Below are 21,433 nucleotides of genomic sequence, written 5' to 3'. Positions count from 1 at the left end.
AGGGAGAGGGAGAGAGAGAGAGAAACATCCATGATGAGAGAATCATGGATCGGCCGCCTCCTGCACGCCCCACACTGGGGATGGAGCCTGTAACCCGGGCATGTGCCCTGACCAGGAATCGAACCGTGACCTCCTGGTTCATAGGTCGACGCTCAACCCCTGAGCCACGCCGGCCAGGAGGGATATCTGCGTTTTCAATTCCTCTTATGGCGCACTCCCCCGCGGTTCACTCGGCCTCCCCGGAGCTCCCGGCACCATGAGTGTCTGCTGGGCCCCTGACGGGAACGGGATCTCCTCTGCCCCACATCACTGCTGTGTTAGATCGAAGCTTCTGCCACGTCGGCTCATCTTCGATTCTCGCTCAGGAAATTGGTGTTTATTTTCCATCCGATGCCCTGTGCCTGGAGCTTCTCTGTTCAAAGGCCTGCCCTGGTCCCCGCCCCCTTCCCCCCCCCCCCCCCCCCCCCGCCCCCTACAACACCTGTCCTGCTCTGCGTGCCTTGAGCCTTTAGGAATCAACTGGGAAGTCTCTGTGCCTGCTGTGCCCAGACACACCTCCCGGGAGCAGCTCTTCGATTGGACCACAGTGACGCTTTACATCCCATCCTGCCCCTTTTAGGAAGGTCCCTTCATGTCGGTGCTTCCAGCACCTAACAGCGTTCACAGTGCTTGTGACACGGCCAGATGGCTCCCTTGTTCTTTAGGAAGGGGCTGCGGGCTTTTCTTAAAAAACGGCCACGTGACTCTTCTTCTGTTTCCTGTAGATTTCATCGCCATGGCGCCCACGTTACTGATTCTTGTGGGGGCCGCGGTCGTCCTGGGAGCAGCCTTACTTCCTGATAAAAACTGTAAGTGCCCCCTGTGAAAGCCAGTCACGTCTCTTAAGAAACGAAGCCCATCGCAAACGTGCTAGCGTTGTTTTCTGCGAAACGATCCCTCCACTCGGGAATGATCCGTGGATTAAAAAAAAAAAAAAAAAAGTGGTAGAGTGTTTGTCCTCAGGATGCCAACTCTGGAAACACGCTGGATCTGGAGAAAGCAAGGCTGGCCCAAACGCAGATGTGAGGCTGCTGTGGGAAGTCCTTCTGCCAGGGTGGGGGTTCGGGCCCCAAAAGGAAACCGAGGGAATAAAGCTGGGGAATGCCTTTGCCTCCAGGGACCGGTTAGGAGGCCCCACAACAGAGAATAACGACCTCCCGCTGTGTTTGCTGGGGAATGTGTGGACCGGAGGGTGGTGTGAAGTCACAGCCCCACGGCCCCCACCTAGCAAGTGTGCCTGGGAGAACTAACGCCCTGTGACCACGCCAGCCAGCGACTTACATCTGCGCTGGCCACGCAGTGGCCACTGGCCATGGTGACCACCGAGCACCTGAACTATGGATCCTGCAACTAAGGCAGTGAAGGTGTTGTTATTTTTTAAAATAATTTCTTTTCTTGTATTGATTTCAGGGAGGAAGGGAGAGGGAGAGAGAGTTAGAAACATCAATAATGAGAGAGAATCATGGATCGGCTGCCTCCTGCACGCCCCCTACTTGGGATGGAGCCCGCAACCCGGGCATGTGCCCTGACCGGGAATCGAACCATGACCTCCTGGTTCCTAGGTTGATGCTCAACCCCTGAGCCACGCCGGCTCAGCGGATTTTATTATTTTTAATTCATTTAGATTTAAGTAGCCAGATGTGGCCAGTGGTGACCATTATGCCCAGCGCGGTATAGATGGAGCCCTGGGGGTCTGTGTGTGTGTGTGTGTCGGGGGGGGGGGTGTCAGGGAAGGCTGTGAAATACGCACTCAAGATCAGTGGAAGCATCCTGACGGCACAGTCCGTGAATCAAGTACGTTTCGTAATTGTGGTGCAATATTACCCTAACCTCGGACAAAATGGAAGAAGTTTGGTTAACATCTTCCCAGGGACACAGGAGTAGATCACATGTTTGTACCATTCTCAGTGGTGGGATTGGAGGTAATTTTTCTTTTCTTTTTATTCTCATCTGCGCTTTCAAAAATCTCTAAAACGAACAGCCACTGATTCTATAATTTAAATAAAAGCTTTTATTTTGAAAGCAAAGTTGGAGAGTGGTTTACTAAGGAAACCCCTCCCCCACCCCCGAAATGACTACATAAGTAGTTCTGCTTACGAGTTTGTTTTGACTTTGAATCATAATATGAAATCCATTTCCATCCCGGACCGGCACACAGGCACACACGTAAGTGCATGTGTAATGGGAGGCGGAGGCTCGTGAAACACTGCCTTCCTGTGGTCTGTGATGCACGGAGCGACGCTTGGATGTGTTTGCTGTTTTCTCCCGTGTCACTAAAAAAAAATTACTGGCCACAAACCAGTGCATTATCCTGGCCAATTAGTGGGCAATGACCCTCAGTGTTAAGACTAGGGTTCTTTTTAAAATATATAGACTGAGTGGCCAGATGATGATGATCTCTGAACGCATAATAATCCGGCCACTCCGTGTATATCCTATATAATAAAAGGCTAATATGCAAATTGTCCCCTCGACCAGGAGTTCAACCAGCAGGCAGGCCGGCCAACTGCCCATGTCCCCTCCCCCTGGCCAGGCTGGCTGGACCCCATCCATGCACAAATTCATGCACCGTGCCTCTAATATATATACACACACTGAGTGGCCAGATTAATATGCGTTCAGAGATCATAATAATATGGCCACTCAGTGTTTGTGTGTATATATATATATTTTATTGATTTCGGAGAGGAAGGGAGAGGGAAAGAGAGAGATAGAAACATCAACGATGAGAGAGAATCATGGATCGGCTGCCTCCTACACGCCCTCCCATTGGGGATCCAGCCCACAACCTGGGCATGTGCCCTGACTGCAAATTGGACTGTGACCTTCTGGTTCATAGGACAACACGCAACCATGGAGCCACACCGGCTGGGTTGACACTATGTTTCTAATAAATCATGATAGAGTAAAATATGCCTAACCCATGGAGGATCTGTAGATGTTATAGGTAAACACCTGGGCAAAGTAAAACGAGAAGATAACAAGTTCAAAGCAGCTTTTAAGGGACTTTCTCCAGAATCACTCCCGCTTTATGCCTTCCGAGAGCCCTCGTAAAATGCTGCCGTGGACAGGAACTGTTTTCCCCCGTTAGAGAGCGCTGCCCGTGGACGCTGAGCCTGCCCCCTTCCTTCTGACCAGGTTCACTCCTCCCCCCCTGTCAATTTCACCATCCACGCTGGGGGGCTGGCGCAAGTGCTCTTACGCTGGGACCCGAATCCTGATCAAGAGCTCGGGACGGTCAAGCTCGGCTACCACGTGCAGATCCACGCCCCGGAGGACGAGGACGTGAGTGGCCAGCCGGCCGGCCCTCCCGTTAGAGTCATCTTAACCTCCAGGGCCCTGTCCTTATCCCAGGAAACTGCCACCAGACAAACCGGCCTCGGGCTCTGCGCTACGTTCCCCTAGAGCAGCGCCTCCGGTGGAATGTCGGGGGGGGGGGGGGGGGGGCGGTGGCGGGGGGCAGCCCAGGACGTCTGAACGTTCTTTCTCTTACAAAAGAACGTTTAGTAACGTCTGAGGCACGGTGGATTGGACGTCGGTTTTATGTTTTTCTCTAAGATAGCTCACCAAGAGGAAGAGGCTGGCTGAGTAAAACGGGGGGAGGGCGGATGACCGCACCAAAGGCCAAGTTCAAATCCCGTGTGTTCAATTTCTACTTTTGCAACCTTAGACCAGACACTTGACATCTCAGGCCCCAGCCCGGTTCCCCACGGGTCGTGTTAGAGCACCTGGAACCAATAGGTGCCCCCCCAAAATTACACAGAGGGTGCACCATCGCCGAGCACGCCCCACGCTCAGTCAGCATGGATTCTAGAGACTTCTATGTGAGGGAGCCGGTGGTCCGAGGGAGCGGGGCCTGGGTGTCATCCTTTGTTGTCTTTTATAAGAAGAATGTGTTCGTGTGTCTTTGAGGAAACGATGATGATGTTTTCGTTATATGGGTTTTTAAAGCCAGGTATAAATACCAGGATTGGGTAATTTATTCATTTTGTAGAAGCCACCGTCTGGAGGGATGGTTGCCATGTAAAAGCTGTCCATATTTAACGGATATAACTTACTGAGCTCAGGGGCGAGGGGAGGCTCATGGGACTGGGTTCTTAGCGTTGCTTTTGACGTGCCCTTGAAGCATCGGGAGAGAAGGCCTCTTTGGTTAAAACAGTTCACGTGAGGCGATTTCCCTTGTACGCATCAGGACCCCCTTCGCTTTTAGTACCAAACCAAGAACACGGAGAGCACACGCGTGGCCCCCCTTCACCGCGGCTTCTCGGCCAGCGTGCGGACGGTCACCTGGGAAGAGCCCTCCCTCCCGGCGAGCAGCTGGGTGTCCGCCGAGCTCCCGGCGCCCCCAGGTGAGGCCCCGAAGCCCAGGTGCACGCGCGGACTCTGTAGGTAACCAGCTCCCAGCGGGTGGGGCAGTCGGGACCGAACAGCTCACGTTTCCCGGGTCACACGAGCCCCCCCCCGGCCCCCTCCCGCGCCAGCCACACCCTAACCAAGGCTTCACCCCAGCCAGTTAGCCCTCTGCACACAGTAGGTTCTATACCATGTGGTGACAATCCCTTTTTCTTGTCCGCCTCACCTGTTTTTCCCATTGGTGTGGGAGGGAGGGAGGAGAGAGGGAGAGAAACGTGTGTGTGAGACTGATACAGTGATGGGCTGCCTCCTGCATGTGCCCCGACGGGCGCCAGGGATGGAGCCTGCAACCCAAGTACGTGCCCTTGACCGGGAATCAAACTGCCACCCTTTGGCCCGGGGGGTCTAACCACTGAGATAACCGGCCAGGGCGACAATCCCTTTTTGAAGACGGATGAGCTGTCCCCAAGCCCTGTGGTTTCCGGGGAAGTCCAGGACTCAGGAGCTGTCCCCACCACGTCTCGTTCTTTTCATCTGCCCCCGTCCAGGGTCTCCTGGGACCTCGGCGGCGAACCTGACCTGCTCCACAAACACCGTGGCCAGTAACGGGACGCGCGCCCGGCCCTACCACGTTTCCCTGCGCTGCGCCTGGCGGGGGGGGCGCGGAGGCCCCCGAGGACACGCAGTACTTCCTCCGCTACAGGTGGGCGGCTGTCGTCCCTGCGCGGGGCTGCTTCCCCCGGCCGCACAATCTCACGCGTGTCGCCGTGCAGGTACGGCGCGCGGACGGAGGAGTGGCGGCCCGGTACAGCCAGGATGCGCGGCGGAGGAACGTGGCCTGCTGGTTCCCACGGACTGTCATCGACGGCAAAGGGCGGGACTGGCTCGCCGTGCAGGTCAGCGGCTCCAGCGCCCGCGCCGCCATCCGGCCGTACGACCGGCTGTTCGCTCTTCAAGCGATCGGTGAGCCGGACACAGACCGAGGCGCAGCCTGGGAGGGGCTGTCTACATCCCTTAGTTCGACTCCTTTTCTTCTTCCCCTTCTTCCTTCTTCCTCCTTCTCCTTCTCCTCCTCCCCCCTCCTCCTCCTCCTCCTCCTCCTCCCTCCTTCCTCCTCCCTCCTCCCTCCTTCTCCTTCTTCCTTCTTCTTTCTTCTTCCTCCCCCCTTTCCTCCTCCTCCTCCTTCTCCTCCTCCTCCTCCTCCTCCTCCCTCCTCCCTCCTTCTCCTTCTTCCTTCTTCTTTCTTCTTCCTCCCCCCTTTCCTCCTCCTCCTCCTCCTCCTCCTCCTCCTCCTCCTCCTCCTCCTCCTCCTCCTCTTCCCTTCTCCCTCCTCCCTCCTTCTCCTTCTTCCTTCTTTTCTTCTTCCTCCCCCCTTTCCTCCTCCTCCTCCTCCTCCTCCTCCTCCTCCTTCTCCTCCTCCTCCTTCTCCTCCTCCTCCTCCTCCTCCTCCTCCCTCCTCCCTCCTTCTCCTTCTTCCTTCTTCTTTCTTCTTCCTCCCCCCTTTCCTCCTCCTCCTCCTCCTCCTCCTCCTCCTTCTCCTCCTCCTCCTCCTCCTCCCTCCTTCTCCTTCTTCCTTCTTCTTTCTTCTTCCTCCCCCCTTTCCTCCTCCTCCTCCTCCTCCTCCTGTTAATCTTCACCCAACAATATTTTTCCCATTGAATTTTAGAGAGAGTGGAAGGGGTTAAGAGAGAAAGAGAGAAACATCAATCTGAGACACATGATTGGTTGCCTCCTAACCCTAACCCTAACCCTAACCCTCCTGCACACACCCAACCAAGGCCAGGGACTGGACCTGCAACCCAGGTACATGACCTTGACCAGGAATCGAACCCAAGACCCTTCGGTCCGTGGGCCGATGCTCTAACCACTGAGCAACACCAGCTGGGGCTTGACTCCTTTTCTGATGCCCCCGGGGACAAGGCTTCTCAGCCTCCGCACCCCTGACATGTTTGGCTGGATGGCGGCGTTGTGGGCCGGGCTGTGGCTTTGGGGGGCCGACGGCAGCGTTTGGGGGCCAGATGGTGGTGCTGGGGGCCCAGATGGTGGTGTTGGGGGGCCGGATGGTGGTGCTGGGGGCCCGGATGGTGGTGTTGGGGGGCCGGATGGTGGTGTTGGGGGGCCGGATGGTGGTGCTGGGGGCCTGGATGGTGGTGTTGGGGGGCCGGATGGTGGTGTTGGGGGGCTGTATGGCAGTGTTGGGGGCGGATGGTGGTGTTGGGGGGTTGGATGGCAGTGTTGGGGGGCGGATGGTGGTGTTGGGGGGCTGTATGGCAGTGTTGGGGGCGGATGGTGGTGTTGGGGGGTTGGATGGCAGTGTTGGGGGGCGGATGGTGGTGTTGGGGGGCTGTATGGCAGTGTTGGGGGCGAATGGTGGTGTTGGGGGGTTGGATGGCAGTGTTGGGGGCGGATGGTGGTGTTGGGGTGCCAGATGGTGGTGTTGGGGGGCCGGATGGCAGTGTTGGGGGCTGGATGGTGGTGTTGGGGGAAGATGGTGGTGTTGGGGAGCTGGATGGCGGTGTTGGGGGCCGGATGGTGGTGTTGGGGGGCCGGATGGCAGTGTTGGGGGGCGGGCTGGGCATTGGAGGGGGCTCAGCTTGTACCTAGCAGATGCCAGGAGCCCCTCCAGGCCAATGTGACAACAGAAACGTCTCCAGACGTTCCCACTGTCCCCCGGGGCACAGACTCTCCCCCGTGGAAACCCTGCACCGGAAAGGGAACCAGCTCCCGCTGGAGGGGTCACGTCAGCCCAGCCTGTTATTATTTATAACATGACTCAGTGGCTGAGCATCAACCCGATGCGGGGCCCAGGCATCGCCGCCCGCGGGTCCTTGATGGCCCGGTGACCCCGCCAAGCAGTTCGGGTCCCCTGCCCACAGGTGGGCCTCGCTGTCCCGGCGGCCGGGCTTCCAGGCCTGAGCTCTCTGGTGCCCGAGCCGCCGCCCCACCTACGGCCCCTCACCTCGCTGGTCGCCTCCCTCAGCTGGTGATCACAGCTCTAAACACCCCTCAGGGGTACCCTCCGTCCCCCCCCTGTACCCCACTAGTGAAACCCCTCAGGCCCTTTCCACACAGCAAGGGTGGTGATGGACACAGGTCTCGGGGCGGGTCAGGCGTGGGGGTGGGCGTGGGTCCTGGCTCCACGCACCCGCTGAGTGTCCCGAGACAAGCCGGCCACGCCTCTGTGCCTCAGTCTCACCCGAGAAATGGGGAGATGAACACTCCCCCCGAGGCTCTGTGAGAATGGCGTGTATTCATAATGGCAGCATCTCAGGACAGTGCCTGGCACGGGCATCCCATAAACACGCAACATGCCCTTGTTTAAAGCACACGGTGAGGCGGGGGCATGTCTGTGTGTACCTCGAGTGGAATGTTAACGCTGTTAAAGGGACACGGCGTTTCCTAAAGAGAAATGTGATTCCTCACCGGTATGTTTCCTGGCGACTTAGCAGGACAAGCTAGAACAAAGCGCTGAGAAGGGCGTGGGAAACGATGCAATTAACATGAAATGGACACAGCCCCACAGACCCCCCACAGGGCTTCATTCGCGTACGTGGCTTCCATCTCACTGCGTCCAGTTCCTCGGGTGACCAAAACAAAGACGTTTTTGGTGAAACACGTTCTGGCTGGGGAATGGCACGCGTGGCGTGTCCCTGTGACTCATTCGCTGCGAGATCTCAGTCACGTAACCTCGGCCCAGAACGCTCGCTCGGAGATCATTTCCAGCCACATCACGTGCGGGAGCCACAGTGAGGTCTGGGGGGCAGACTCGGTGCTTGTGAGTCAAGGCGCGAGAGCCCATCCGTTCTCCACGCCAGAGAAGACCAACCCTTTCCCCTCCGTCCCCCAAACCAAACCAACCCAAACGGGACCCACCAACAGCATGGAGCGAAAGCTGCCCCCCAGAGGGGAAGTGCCATCGGGTGCACACCTGCTCGGCGGGGGTGGGGCTCAGGGGCGCTTGGGGAGATTTCTCTTCGGGATCAGTTTACCCTCCAACTTGAGACGTAAAAAGGGGGGTGGGGTGGGGGAGGTGGCCAGAGTGACTCAGTGGTTGAGCATCCACCTATGAACCAGGAGGTTGAGGTTTGATTCCCGGTCAGGGCACATGCCCGGGTTGCGGGCTCGATCCCCAGTGCGGGGCGTGCAGGAGGCAGCCGATCCATGATTCTCTCTCAACATGGATGTTTCTGTCTCTCGTTCCCTCTCCCTTCCTCTCTGAAATCAATAAAATTATTAAAAAAAATAATAACAAAACTTAAAAAAGGGGGGGGGTGGTGGTCTTGCCATGAGGGGAGAGGAGAGAGACTACCCCGTCAATGCTGCTCGGAGGAGCCCTCAATCCCTCTCCGGGTGCAGGGGTTTCCACCGAAGGCTCTCGTCCTCAGTGACTAGCCAGGGGTCACCCGGGGCCATGAGGCCTGTGGCCTGGAGGTCAGTGCCGGATGCGTCAGCCCCGCTCACGGTCCTCTCCTTCTCTGACCCAGATCACGTCAACCCTCCAGGGAACGTCACGGCCAAGGTCCAGGGGAGGCATCTGCACGTCCACTGGGAGAAGCCCGTGTCCGCCTTCCCGGGCCATTGCTTTGATTACGAAGTGAGAATCCACAGCGCGAGGAAGGGCTACTTCCAGGTAATTCCGCGACTATTCCAACACGTGTACAAAGGTCGCTGCCGGGGTTCCTGTCCCAGCATTAAGGAGGGTTCTGCAATCCGGAGAAAGGCTGTGCGCAGATTAAGAATGAGCCCAGTGATGAAAGATAGTTTTGAAAGGCATTGGGGGTCAGAGGAGCTTCCGCTAAAGGAGCTACAGACTTCTCTCCTTATCTCAGGACCCCTGCTTTTTATTAACACAATTTGTCCTAAGGCAAGGTGGAGATAATACACTTCAAAGGACAGGGTACAGAAGCATTGTCAGATTGGGGAATAGTGTACAGCTGTTCAGGTGTTTGGCCAACAGGAGGCAATAACATGTAGATTAAGATGCCCTGAGCTGTCTGGCAGCAAACAATCATCCTATTCAGGTTTGGGGGAAGTGCCTATGAGCCGTTCCAACAGGTAATTACAGGTGTGACTCAGCCCTTGTTGAGCCCCCAAGTTTCATCAACCTTTTGATGAAACTCTTGTAATTATGACATGCTGGAATTGGCTCCCAGCTGGTCATTCCATCGAACCCAATGATCCAGGAGTTAGAGGTTAATATTCCTGTTACAGAGGAGGAAACTGAGGCTCAGGGGGTCAAAAACTGCCCTGCGGGTCACTGGAGGGAGAGAGCTAGGATTCAACCTGCCCCTCAAGTCTCCACTCTTTCTATTTCCCTGACACCCCCCTCACCCCCAGTTGTACATCAGGGGTCAGCAAACTTTTTGGCAAAGGACCAGTTATTGTCGCTTTGCACGTCCCACGGTTTGGCCGCCGTTCCTCAGCGTCTCGTGTAGGACAAACGCCGCCATCGGTGGTACAGACGCCAACGGGCGCAGCGTGTGCCAGTGACACTTCACTGGTGGATCCCGGAATTCCAGTTTCATGCACTTGGCACGTGTCATGGACTGCTATCCTTTCGGTAGTTTTCAACCATTGGAAGGTACAGAACACATTCTTAGTTCGCAGGCCCTGCAGAAGCAGGCAGCGGGCCACAGGGGCCCGCGACTGTCCGTGGCTGATGCTACAGAGGACGGAAAGCAAGGGAACGAGGAGGGACATGAGGAGGGACGGAGCACGGTGCTGTCAGCCACTCGGGTCCCTCAACCTGGGGACTCCATCGGGACCCGGATGGGCCATCTCGACCCGATGCTCGCCCGTTTGACTTATTTGGGCTACAAGAGAGCTTCCCCCCCGCTGACCCGTCCACCCGGAAGCAGCCTGACACGAACTCACCAATGCGTGTCCTGTTCATGTCGAGTGGCTCACTGGGCAGCGAGTCCCGTGACGCACGGATGACCTCTCGCCCTGATCGCTGGCATTACCGAACTCCGTGTCTAGGGCTTTACTAGAATGCCAATTTTTTTCCCCCGTTTAGACGGAAAAAATGACGACCAATGAGTTCACCACAACAGTTAACGACATTTCTAAGTATTGCATCGAAGTGAGAGCCGCGGTGAGCTCCGTGTGCAGAGAAGGGGGGCTCTGGGGCGAGTGGAGTCCAGTGATTTCTGTGGGTGAGTATCGTGCATCTGACTTCTTATTTGTCTTACTATTTTTGTTTAAAAAACGTTCTCATTGATTTTAGAGAGAAAGGGAGTGGGAGAGAGAGAGAAACATGGATGAGAGAGAAACATCTCTCAGCTGCCTCCTGCACGCCTCCTGCTGGGGATCAAGCCCAGGAGCCGGGCACGTGTGCTGACCAGGAATCAAAGGTGCACAGGATGGCGCCCAACCCACTGAGCCACACGGGCCAGGGCCGTTGCATTTCCTTTATTTATTTTTATTTATTTATTTTTTTAAATATATTTTATTGATTTTTTTACAGAGAGGAAGGGAGAGGGATAGAGAGCTAGAAACATCGATGAGAGAGAAACATCGATCAGCTGCCTCCTGCACACCCCCCACTGGGGATGTGCCCGCAACCAAGGTACATGCCCTTGACCGGAATCGAACCCGGGACCCTTCAGTCCGCAGGCCGACGCTCTATCCACTGAGCCAAACCGGTTTTGGCCGTTGCATTTCCTTTAAAGCCAGCAAGCTTATTCCTGGTTGAAGCAGAGAATCCCGGCCCACGCTCTAACTGCGGAGCCACACAGGCCAGGGCGGGAGCACATGTATCTTTTAAAAAACAGAATTAGCAGTTTCACTTTATCAGTCCTCGGATCGCCTGCCCTTCCTCAACAGGCTCCTAGGTCTTATCGGACCGGCTTACTTCCCGCTTTCTAAGTCTTTCTGTTGTCTAAACTTGCTCAACTTCTGCATTCTGCTGTCCCCTGCTGTCCTCGCTGCCTCCGGTGCACGCCCCTTTCCCGACCCTGGGAGGCCCTTCCCTCTCTGAGGTCCACCCTCTCGCCCCAGAGAAACGCAGATGCCACGCGGGAAGCCAGCGACGGTGGAGGAGAGCGGACTTCATGGCCCCTGCCCTTCCCGTGGGAAGGAGAGGGTCGTGGGCGCCCACCCGTGTCCACTTGCGCTTATTCCCGCCCCCGCGTCCCGGGTCAGGCTCAGTCACTTGAGTCCTGCTCCTCGCGGACCAGGTCACCCCCAGTCCCAGGCTGTGCCCCTCAAACAGGGCCTCGCCCCGACCCTCGGAGGCCAGGATCTATGCGATGCCTCACAGGTGCCAGTTAAGATGCATTTTAGGGGACTCAGGGTCGAGGTGGGCAGGGTGTTCAGGTGGCTCCTCAGCGGTCAGCTCCGCGGGGCAGAGGATGGGAGGCCCACGCGTGTGCATGCGCGTCAGGACGCACGGATGGTCCCGCCCCTCAGCCGCCCTGGGGGGACTAGACGGGGCCCTGCTGGGATAGCTCCCCTCTGCCCCTGCTTCTCCCCTGCAGGCCTTCCTGCACAGCACGCAGAGGCCCCAGCCCCCCAGAACTTTCTTCCCTGTAAGGCAGGGGTGGGGAGCCTTTTTTCTGCCAAGGCCCACGTGAATAATTATAACATCATTCATGGGCCAAACAAAGGATCCACTTAAATGTTGGGCCCTGGCCGGGTTGGCTCCGTGGATAGAACATCGCCCACGGACTGAAGGGTCCCGGGTTCGATCCCGGTCAAAGGCTTGTACCTCGGTTGCAAGCTCAATCACCGACCGTGCTGGAGGCAACCAATCAGTGTGTCTCTCTCACATCGAAGTTTCTCTCTCTCTCTCTCCCCCCTCCACTCTTCTCTAAAAATCAATGGAAAAATATCCTCGGGTGAGGATTAACAAAAGTAAATTAATAAAATGTATTCTAGGTAGTAGTCTTTGAAAAAAAAAAAACTAGCCTGCTAGATTTGGTCAAACATTTCATTAACTCACCCCTAATGCCATGGCAGGGCCAACCAAATGATTTTACGCAGGGGTGGGCAAACTTTTTGACTCGAGGGCCACCATGGGTTCTTAAACCGGACCAGAGGGCCCGAACAAAAGCATGGATGGAGTGTTTGTGTGAACTAATATAAATTCAAAGTAAAGGAGCGGAGGGGAGAGCAAGAGAACCGGATAGAACAGCTGGATCCGGCCTGCGGGCCGTAGTTTGCCCACGGCTGATTTACAGGCATTATACGCCCTCTGGCCAGCTGTTCCCCATCCCTGCTCAGGGCTGTGGACCTGCTGAAGCGGCTAAAGGCTGCGGTCAGCCTGGAGAAGTGAGCCGCCAGGGCCTACAGGTGTGAGCCTGGCCGGCCCCTTGCTGGGAGGTGACTCGGAGCCAGGAAGCCAGCGTCCACGGCCTGCTTTGCACAGTGGGGCGAAGCGGGCAGAAGGACTGAAGGAGTCAGTACGTATCAAGTACTCAGCTGTTATGACTGTGATTGTAAGTAAGCACGTTGTGTCAAACCGGCCTCTGAGAGTTATCCCTCTGAACTCCAAGACCACAGGATCCCAGAACAGGCGGGGCTGTGCCCAGAGGGAGGGCCCCAGAGGCAGAGCTGGGACCAGGCCTGGGGCTGGGTGGGGCGCGGGCCTCTGTCTTCTCCCTCTCGGTTGCCCCGTCTTACCCCACTGCACACCCCATGCTCCCCACCCTCTTCTCTGGGTTATAAAACAATAATTTTCACGAGTTGGCTCATCCTCAAGGTTGAATGGCCAGATGTCAGAAACGATGGAGGCACAAGTCCCCGGAAACCCCGGCTGGGCCACGTCCGAAAAGCACCGGGATGGGGGAGCCCGGGGGCCCGGACCACGAGGAGACTTCCTCTTTGCGAGCTCACCTCTGCAGGCCGCACAGCCCCGCCCCCCGGTTTCCTGAAAAGAAACCTCTTTGAGTTGCTCCTTGAGTCAGAAAATTCACCTTCTAGGGAAACACTTGTTCTTAAGAAATTCTCTGAGGCCAGAGACTCCGGAATTCAAATTCATACCTCTCAGGGGCAGCCCAGCTTTTACTACGGGTGAAACGCCAGCCAGCGCCAGCGGGGAGACACCCTGTCGGGGCGTCCGCCTCGGGCTGCTGTCTGAAGTGAGAGGAAAGGGGCCTTTCAGTCACTCGCTTCTATAACTGGTGTCGCTATTTGGCATGAATGACGAGCTGAGCAGCAGATAACCCAGCCTCCCCGTGTGCGTGAGGACGGGAAGCTGTGGCCCTCAGTTTACCCGCCAGGTGTGTGTCCTTGGAGGGGAAGCCGACCTTGGCCTTTTCTCTGGGTGGGCTCAGGGCTCCGCACCGGGACCTGCAGCCGCCAGGCCTGGGAATGGCCAACTGCCCACCACGCCCTCCACGCTACCTCGCCTGCACCAAGCCCTTTATTCCGCGGGGAAATAAAATCAGCTGTCTCTCTACTTTTGCTAATGCAGCGAGAATCGTCGCTTATCAAAGCGAGAGCTGCGTGAACAGCTAGACGCCGCAGGGGTCCTCAAACTACGGCCCGCGGGCCACATGCGGCCCGCCGAGGACATGTATCCGGCCCGCCGGGTGCCGCTGCCCGTCCTGCTTAGCAGCCGACGCGTCCCGGGCCCGCAGTGCGCATAGGAATTTGTTCATAGTTTTTTTTTTAAACTATAGTCCGGCCCTCCAACGGTCTGAGGGACAGTGAACCCCCTGTTTAAAAAGTTTGAGGACCCCTGAGCTAGAGGGTGGTTTAACGGAACGGTTTGCGTCGCCAGCTGGCACGGTGCTTTATCAGGCCTCGGCGTTGCGCCATGCGGGACGGAGTGGGCCGAGTGTGGGACCCTGATAGTGGTTACAGCGCGGCTCCTTCCTTCTGCAGGACCCGAGCTTGACCTGTCTGTCTGACCCAGATGCAGACAGTAGAACGTTCTAGATCAGCCTTGGGCAAACTACGGCCGGCGGGCCGGATCCGGCTGTTCTATCCGGTTCTCTTGCTCTCCCCTCCGCTCCTTTACTTTGAATTTATATTAGTTCACACAAACACTCCATCCATGCTTTTGTTCCGGCCCTCCGGTCCAGTTTAAGAACCCATTGTGGCCCTCGAGTCAAAAAGTTTGCCCACCCCTGTTCTAGATTCTGTGTGTGTGTGCGTCTGGAATTCACAGAGTCAGTGACCTCACATTTTTCTGGGATGCATTTCTAGTGCCTTAAAAAGTCACCCCCACCCTCCCCCCAAAGTTGTCCTAAAAGCCAGCAGAAGAATCGGGTTAGATTCTTCCAAACAGACTAGAAGCAGCTTTAACAAGAGTCAGGTAGAACGTAGCGACCGTCGACACTCGCTCCGCTTCCTGGCTGGGACGTGGGGGAGGGGAACAGGCCTCTGAGGATGGACTGTATCTCACAGCAGCAGCAGCAGCAGAGCCTGACACCCTTCTTCTTTCTTTTTAAAAATATATTTTTATTGATTTCAGAGAGGAAGGGAGAGGGAGAGATAGAAACATCGGTGATGAGAGAGAATCACGGATCGGTTGCCTCCTGCATGCCCCACACTGGGGATCGAGCCCGCAACGCAGGCATGCGCCCTGACCGGGAATCGAGCCCTGACCTCCTGGACACCGTTCTTGCTCTCCACGAGTATTATTCCGTGTTACTGCCTCTAAAAGTTCAATTTCCAACTTTGTAAAGTATTTTGGTGGTGATGCGATTTGGCTGCATTGTAGCTTTACCATCTAAAACCTTATTACTCCACCCTGGCTGGCGTGGCTCAGTGATCAGAGCATCAGCCCACACCCCGAAGGGTCATAGTTTCGATTCCCAGGTAAGGGCACGTGCCTGGTTGCGGGTTCCCTCCCTGCGCCGGTCGGGGGGCAGGCAGGAGGCAACCAGTGAATGCATCTCTCTCTCACATGGATGTTTCTCTCTGTCCTGCTCCCACCCCGTCTTTCCCTCCCTTCCACGCTCTCTAAAAAGCAGTGGAAAAATACCCTCAGGTGAACATGGACAACAGGTACATAAATAAACCCTTATTGCCCCCTAAAGCAGATGCGCTCCAGGTGGCATCGTGGGTAAAGGTACACCACAGATACCTGCTGCGTCAGTGATGCTTCGAGGTGAAAGGGGGGGACCCTGCGCGCATTTCCTGTCGCCCTCCTGTCCGCTCTTAGGGTGACGTGTCCCCTGCCCCCTGTGAAGGCGGGCTCCAGGCCCAGCGGCCGCCAGCACCTGCGACTCCACGCCCCGCCTCCCGATGGCCCGCCGCCCACCTCTCTGCTCTGTCACTGATTCCAGCTCCGTCTCCTTCTTCCCGTTTCCACCAGGAGACGAGGCGCGGAAGCCCTGGACCGAATGGTACCCCATCACGCTGGTGGCGGCTGTGTGCCTCGCCTTCATCGCCTCCCTCACCTGCAGGACGTAGGTCCCCGCGTCGGTGCACCCCTGGGCTGAGTTTGCCTGTTCACCCTCCCGCTGAATCCGCTGGGGCTCTCGTTAGGGGGGTAGTTATGGGGGGGCGGGGAGGGTATGGCACGGCCGTGTCATCGCGACAACCGTTCCGAGATGAGAGTGAAGCAAATCGGAGGCTGAGAATCAGCAGCCGGTGACTCGCAGACGGGGCCTCGGCACAGCGCGGCCTGCAGCCTTGATGCGTTTCCCCCCCCCTCCCCCCTTTAAAATATCCTTTTATTGACTGCAGAGCGGAAGGGAGAGGGAGAGAGATGGAAACATCGATGATGAGAGAGAGTCATTGATCGGCTGCCTCCTGCACGCCCGCACTGGGGATGGAGCCCGCAGTCGATGCCCTGACCAGAAAGCGAACCGTGACCTCCTGGTTCACAGGTCGATGCTCGACCACTGGCCGGGTGCCACCAGCGGCTTGCAGCCCCCCAAGGGCTCCGACCATTACGGCCACGTAGCTGTTGGGGGGTCTTGGCTGACAGATTTGAAGACCCCAAGCAGCAGGCCCTGCCGTCAAGGAGGTCGGTGTGTAGGCGACACTGCAGGGCCTTATCCCCCCTCGCTCTGCTTGCAGATGTCACGCATGGACCAAGCTGTTTCCGCCCGTCCCAGCACCCAAAAGCCACATTAAAGATTTCGCTGCCACCGTGAACTACGAGGTACGTCGAAGGTCCTCTCGCGGTGTCCCACCTGCCAGGGTCGGTCCCCGGGCGTTTCCCACATGTAAGGGGGGTCTTGCCCCAGGAGCCCGGGCGCTGTGGCTGCAGGCGTCCCGCTTGGCTGACGGCTTTGCTAGGAACGTTCCTTCCCGTCCTTGACGACCGGAAAGGCCCTGCTCAGCCCTGCGTCCCTCACAGCCACGCTGGGATCCGAGTTTCCCATCAGCCGCCTCTGGCGACCTTGGGCAAGGCCTGCAGCCCCCCGCGCCCGCCTCTCGTGGCTGTGGAGGAGGCAGCATGAGGAGAGGGCCAGTGCCCGCTTAGCCCTCCCAGTAAGGACCCGCTTCTGCCGGGGTGTCCTCACGGGTCCGGTTTCTCGGAGGAACTTTGCCCAGTTCCCCGGCGTACACTACCGGAGGGAAGGCGACCGATTCTCCCAAGCGGCGGGTTCTGGGCCCCGGTCACCCTCAGGGCGCAGGCTCGGCCACCGCGCATGGGCTGTGGCTGGGAGCACTTTCCCCAGGGAATCATCTTGACATCTTTGTTGAAAGGTAGTTGTTCAGCCCCGGCCAGTGTTGCTCAGCAGTTAGAGCACCGGCCCGCACACCAAAGGGTTGCAGGTTCAATTCTTGGTCAAGGACATGCACCTGGGTTGCAGAGCAAGTGAGACAGAGAGACAGAGAGAGGGAGAGAGACAGAGAGAGACAGAGAGAGGTAGAGAGAGACAGAGAGAGAGACAGAGAGAGAAAGAGGGGGAGAGAGAGAGAGCCAGAGCAGGTAGAACTGGGAAAAGCCAGTACCGCCTCCTGCTCTCCGCCCTGCTGCCAGCTCTGCCCCTGGGAGGCCGTGGGAGCCATGGACAGCTGGGCCACAGCTGGGCCACAGCTGGCAGCGCCTCAGCCTCTATCTCCAAAGGCCAAACTTGTCCAACCACTTTTGGGACCTCTGCTGCCAGGACCGCAGGGGGCCCATCAGGGCCCTTGGCAGCGAGGGTTTGACAAAGGCCTGGAAGCTCTGGGCTGGTGGGGAGGACACCTCTGCCTGTCGTACGGCTGTGCCCTGAGCGCCGCTGGCCCCAGGCCTGGGTCTCCGGTGGTTGCTGCCCACCCAGAGCCCGCCCCGAGCACCTGCTGCTCGTTCAGACCAAGTCAGAGAGTAACGTCAGAGGGCAGGCACTTGGGGTGGGGGAGCGGGGGAAAGAGGGATGAGTTGGCCTTTATTGTAAATCTGTCTTATTCTGCCCTGGCTGGCCTGGTGCTCAGTTGGTATAGCACCGTGGTCGGCAAACTGCGGCTCGCAAGCCACATGCGGCTCTTTGGCCCCTTGAGTGTGGCTCTTCCACAAAATACCATGGCCTGGGCGAGTCTATTTTGAAGAAGTGGCGTTAGAAGAAGTTTAAGTTTAAAAAATGTGGCTCTCCAAAGGAATTTCAGTCGTTGTACTGTTGATATTTGGCTCTGTTGGCTAATGAGTTTGCCGACCACTATAGCATTGGCCCAATACGCCAGGTTGTGGGTTCGATTCCTGGTCAGGACACATGCCGGGTTGGGGTTCCGGGCTCCATCCCCAGTAGGGAGGCGTGGAGGCAGCCGATGGATGGTTCCCTCTCATCATTGATGTTTCTCTCTCCCTCTCCCTTCCTCTCTGAAGTCAGTAAAATAAATAAGATTGAAAAATATGGATATCTTCACTTAAAAAAATGAATGCATAAATAAGTGGAACAACAAATCGACGTTTCTCTCTCTAAAATCAAGTTAAAAAAGCTCCTCGGAGCGTTCGGTTGGTTAGAGACGCCCCCAGCCATCATTGTTTCTGCAGTAGTAACGGCTCCCTCCGCGGTCCAGGGCCGTGGACGATGACGTGCGCGAGGCAGAGACCACGTCTGCGGCGGGTCACGCACACCCACACGCGGTAGCGCGGGGCGCAGATGCTGAAAGCGTTTGGCTGAATATGGTCTCTTGGGGCGGGGTCATTTTTTATTGCAAATTTTCTAACTGATGTCAGTGTTATTATTATTATTTTTGATGTCAGTATTATTTAAAATCACCAAAATGGACGTAGCCAATGTATCCTTGAACAGAATACGATGGAACTATTAAAAATGATGCAGCTAAAAAAGAAAAGAAAGGATGTGGCCACGGCATGCACCACGGGATGTAAAGGCTGTGGGACGTTACCCGGGGGGGAATCACTGTTTATGCGCTGACCCCCGATGAGTTTCCCTGCAGAAAGCAGGGCTGAGGGGCCGTGGGCTGTGTTGGGGGGCGGCGGGGGGCGGGTCTATCCTGGGTATTTTTTCTCTCCTTTCTACTTGATTGGCCACATTGTCTTCACTGGACATTTACTGTTTTTAGAAGCAAAACAGGCTTGTGCGCCACGTGTCTGAGGCCGGAAGGAGTGCTGAGAGGGGTTTGTTTTGCAGAAATCGGGGTCACGTGAGACAGAGAGCGAAGTCATCAGCTACGTGGAGGATCCCGGGCTCGAGGGCCTGGAGGACTTGGTGTTCTGATGGGGCGCTGGCCACCGGCTCCGCACGCGCCCCGGCCCGGCCTTGGAACGGCGAGGACTGCTTCCCGGCTCAGAGGCTGCAGATCAGGGGTCCTCAGACTTTTTAAACAGGGGGCCAGGTCACTGTCCCTCAGACCGTTGGAGGGCCGGACTATAGTTTAAAAAAAACAAACTATGAACAAATTCCTATGCGCACTGCGGGCCCGGGACGAGTTGGCTGCTAAGCAGGACAGGCAGCGGCACCCAGAGGGCCGGATCAATGTCCTCGGCGGGCCGCATGTGGCCCGCGGGCCGTAGTTTGAGGACCCCTGCTGCGGATGAACCGGCTGTCACTGCGGCGGGCGGGCGGGCGCCTGTTGATGCTCCTTTTCCTCTGCGAGTCCCGCACGCGCTGGCCCCGAGGCGGAGAGATGCTGTGGACCCGGCTCCTCGCACAGAGCTGGACGCGGGAGGCACGGGGCCGAGGCCAAGGCCACGGTGATGTCCGGGGAGGAGGCAGCGTTCGGAAGAATGTGACAGGAGTCCCAGGGGCCTCCGCGGCCCGCCTCTTCCTGCTGATGTCGTGGCTCAGCGGTGATGCGTACATGGCTGAGAGGAGCTGCGCTTTGGGAGAAAGTTCACGATTTTTGTGTTTTTTAAAAAATGCATTTTTATTAATTTCAGAGAGGAAGGGAGAGGAAGAGAGAGATAGAAACATCCATGATGAGAGAGAAGCATCGATGGGCTGCCTCCTGCACGCCCCGCCCTGGGGATCCAGCCCACAACCCGGGCATGTGCCCTCACCGGGAATTGAACCCTGACCTCCTGGTTCATAGGTCGATGCTCAACCACTGAGCCACGCCGGCCGGGCAGAAAGCGGCACGTTTTGAGTGGCCACTGGCCCTGTCATGGCCGGAGAGAGTGGACGTTCACGTAACAGTAAATGCCCTCGTTGGCAAGTTGCTTAGACATTGGCCCAGCCCCCCACCAGGACGGGGGGCAGGCACTTCCCCCCGAGAGCCTGGGTCACGGACCAGAACACATGGGGCTCCTCCATCACGCCCCCCTCTCAGGGCTGACCCCCCCCCCCCGTCTCTCTCTCTCTCTCTCTTTCTCTTTCTCTCTCTCTCTCTCCCTCTGGCTGTTGGGATTCTCTGGTGCTTCATGGGGGTGGGGCTGGGAGGTTCATTTTGCCAACAGCTCGCCCATTGCCCACCTGAGCCTCCTTGAAAAGCCTGGGGCCCTGGCTGTATGCACGGGGTAAGGGGAAAGGGGGTGGGAGAGGGGGGTGGGGGGTGGCGCGGGGGAGGTGTGGTGGAGAAGTCCAGCTCGCAGAGAACTCTGATTAAAAACCCAAACTTTTTCACGGCGAGACTCGTATGTGTCAGGACCATCTGCCGGTGGAGTTAATAAACCGTAGGTGCTAATTGGCCAGGAAAACCAGCTCCCTGCCCGGAGTGAGAACAGAACCCAGCGCTCCTGACGGTGGGCACCATGAGAGACCTAATTAGATTGGGGCCTGGGCGGCGCCTGGAGCCTTGGCGACAGCGACACAGCGACGGAGCAGCTATTCCTGGTCCCCGACTGCACGCCAAGTTCCCGGTCACAGACTTCTTGAAAACCATCATGTTTTTGAGAATAGTCTATCGAACTTAAAGACAGTCTTGTCCACCCCCCGGCCCGCCCCGCCCACATGCCCATGTTAGGAATAGACGTGCGTGTACACGCAGCTCAGAATGAGAAATGTCAGCATAAATGAGGGCGGACCGTCTGAGCCTGCAAACTGCACGGAGGTGTCTCCTGTCCCCCGAGCCCCCCTGGCCCTCACGACCTCTCTGTCTCCCCAGGACCCTGCAGCGGCTCACGGAGCTCTTCCCGCGCATTTCCTTCCTTGAAGGATCTGTGCCATCGCGGTGTCACCCCGTCCACAGCCCTCATGACCCGTCACCTTCCCAGCAAAGTCCCCTGTGGCCAGCTGGTCGGGGCCCGCAGCCCACCCCCGGGACAGCTGAGCCATCTCTGCCGTCCGCTCTCCACCCTCGAGCGTCCGCCTACACGTTCTCGGGGAAAGCCTGTCCACCTCTCTTCCTCTCGCTGACATTCTGTCTGCAGAGACTCGGCCCTCGGCCCCCCGGACCCTTCGGGGTGTGTCGATGGTCGATGCTGACACTTACCCTGCCGTTCCACACCCTCCTCTCGCGTGTGAAGCAGGAACACTGAGCGTCGAGGACCGAGTCCTGTGGCCCTTGTGGGTGTAACCCCCGAGAAGGCCCGGCTGAGCTGCTCCGGACAACGAAAAGGAGGCGCGTGGCGTTCGTAGCGGACCAGGAACCCAGGAACGCGGCCAGGTCCTGCTGATCTGCGCTAATGAACAGCGAGATGGAAATCACCTGCTGCTCCGTCGTCTGACCTGCAGGTGGCAGCACTCAGAACTCGTCACTCACGGTTTCTGTCCTTTTAGTGGCTCCACATTCTTTGGGACAAAGGGCAGGG

At 57.4% G+C, this 21,433-nt stretch overlaps 1 protein-coding gene across 1 annotated transcript; it reads left to right on the top strand.

The window, feature by feature from the left end:
• Positions 1-684: 684 nt before the first annotated feature.
• IL5RA (interleukin 5 receptor subunit alpha) lies at positions 685-19,147 on the top strand (the record flags this gene model as incomplete). The annotated part of the gene is given in 14 exon segments (XM_080674391.1): positions 685-732; positions 734-848; positions 3,178-3,188; positions 3,190-3,324; positions 4,250-4,388; positions 4,941-5,047; positions 5,049-5,095; positions 5,166-5,193; positions 5,196-5,355; positions 8,877-9,022; positions 10,409-10,547; positions 15,659-15,752; positions 16,369-16,453; positions 18,876-19,147. Coding segments are annotated over 14 exon segments (1,341 nt in total). The 3' UTR covers positions 18,963-19,147.
• Positions 19,148-21,433: the final 2,286 nt, after the last annotated feature.

Source organism: Plecotus auritus (assembly GCF_963455305.1).
Source record: "Plecotus auritus genome assembly, chromosome: 6".
Lineage (NCBI taxonomy): Eukaryota > Metazoa > Chordata > Mammalia > Chiroptera > Vespertilionidae > Plecotus > Plecotus auritus.
The sequence above is the reverse complement of the archived record's forward strand: the minus strand, read 5'-3'. Positions and strand labels throughout refer to the sequence as shown.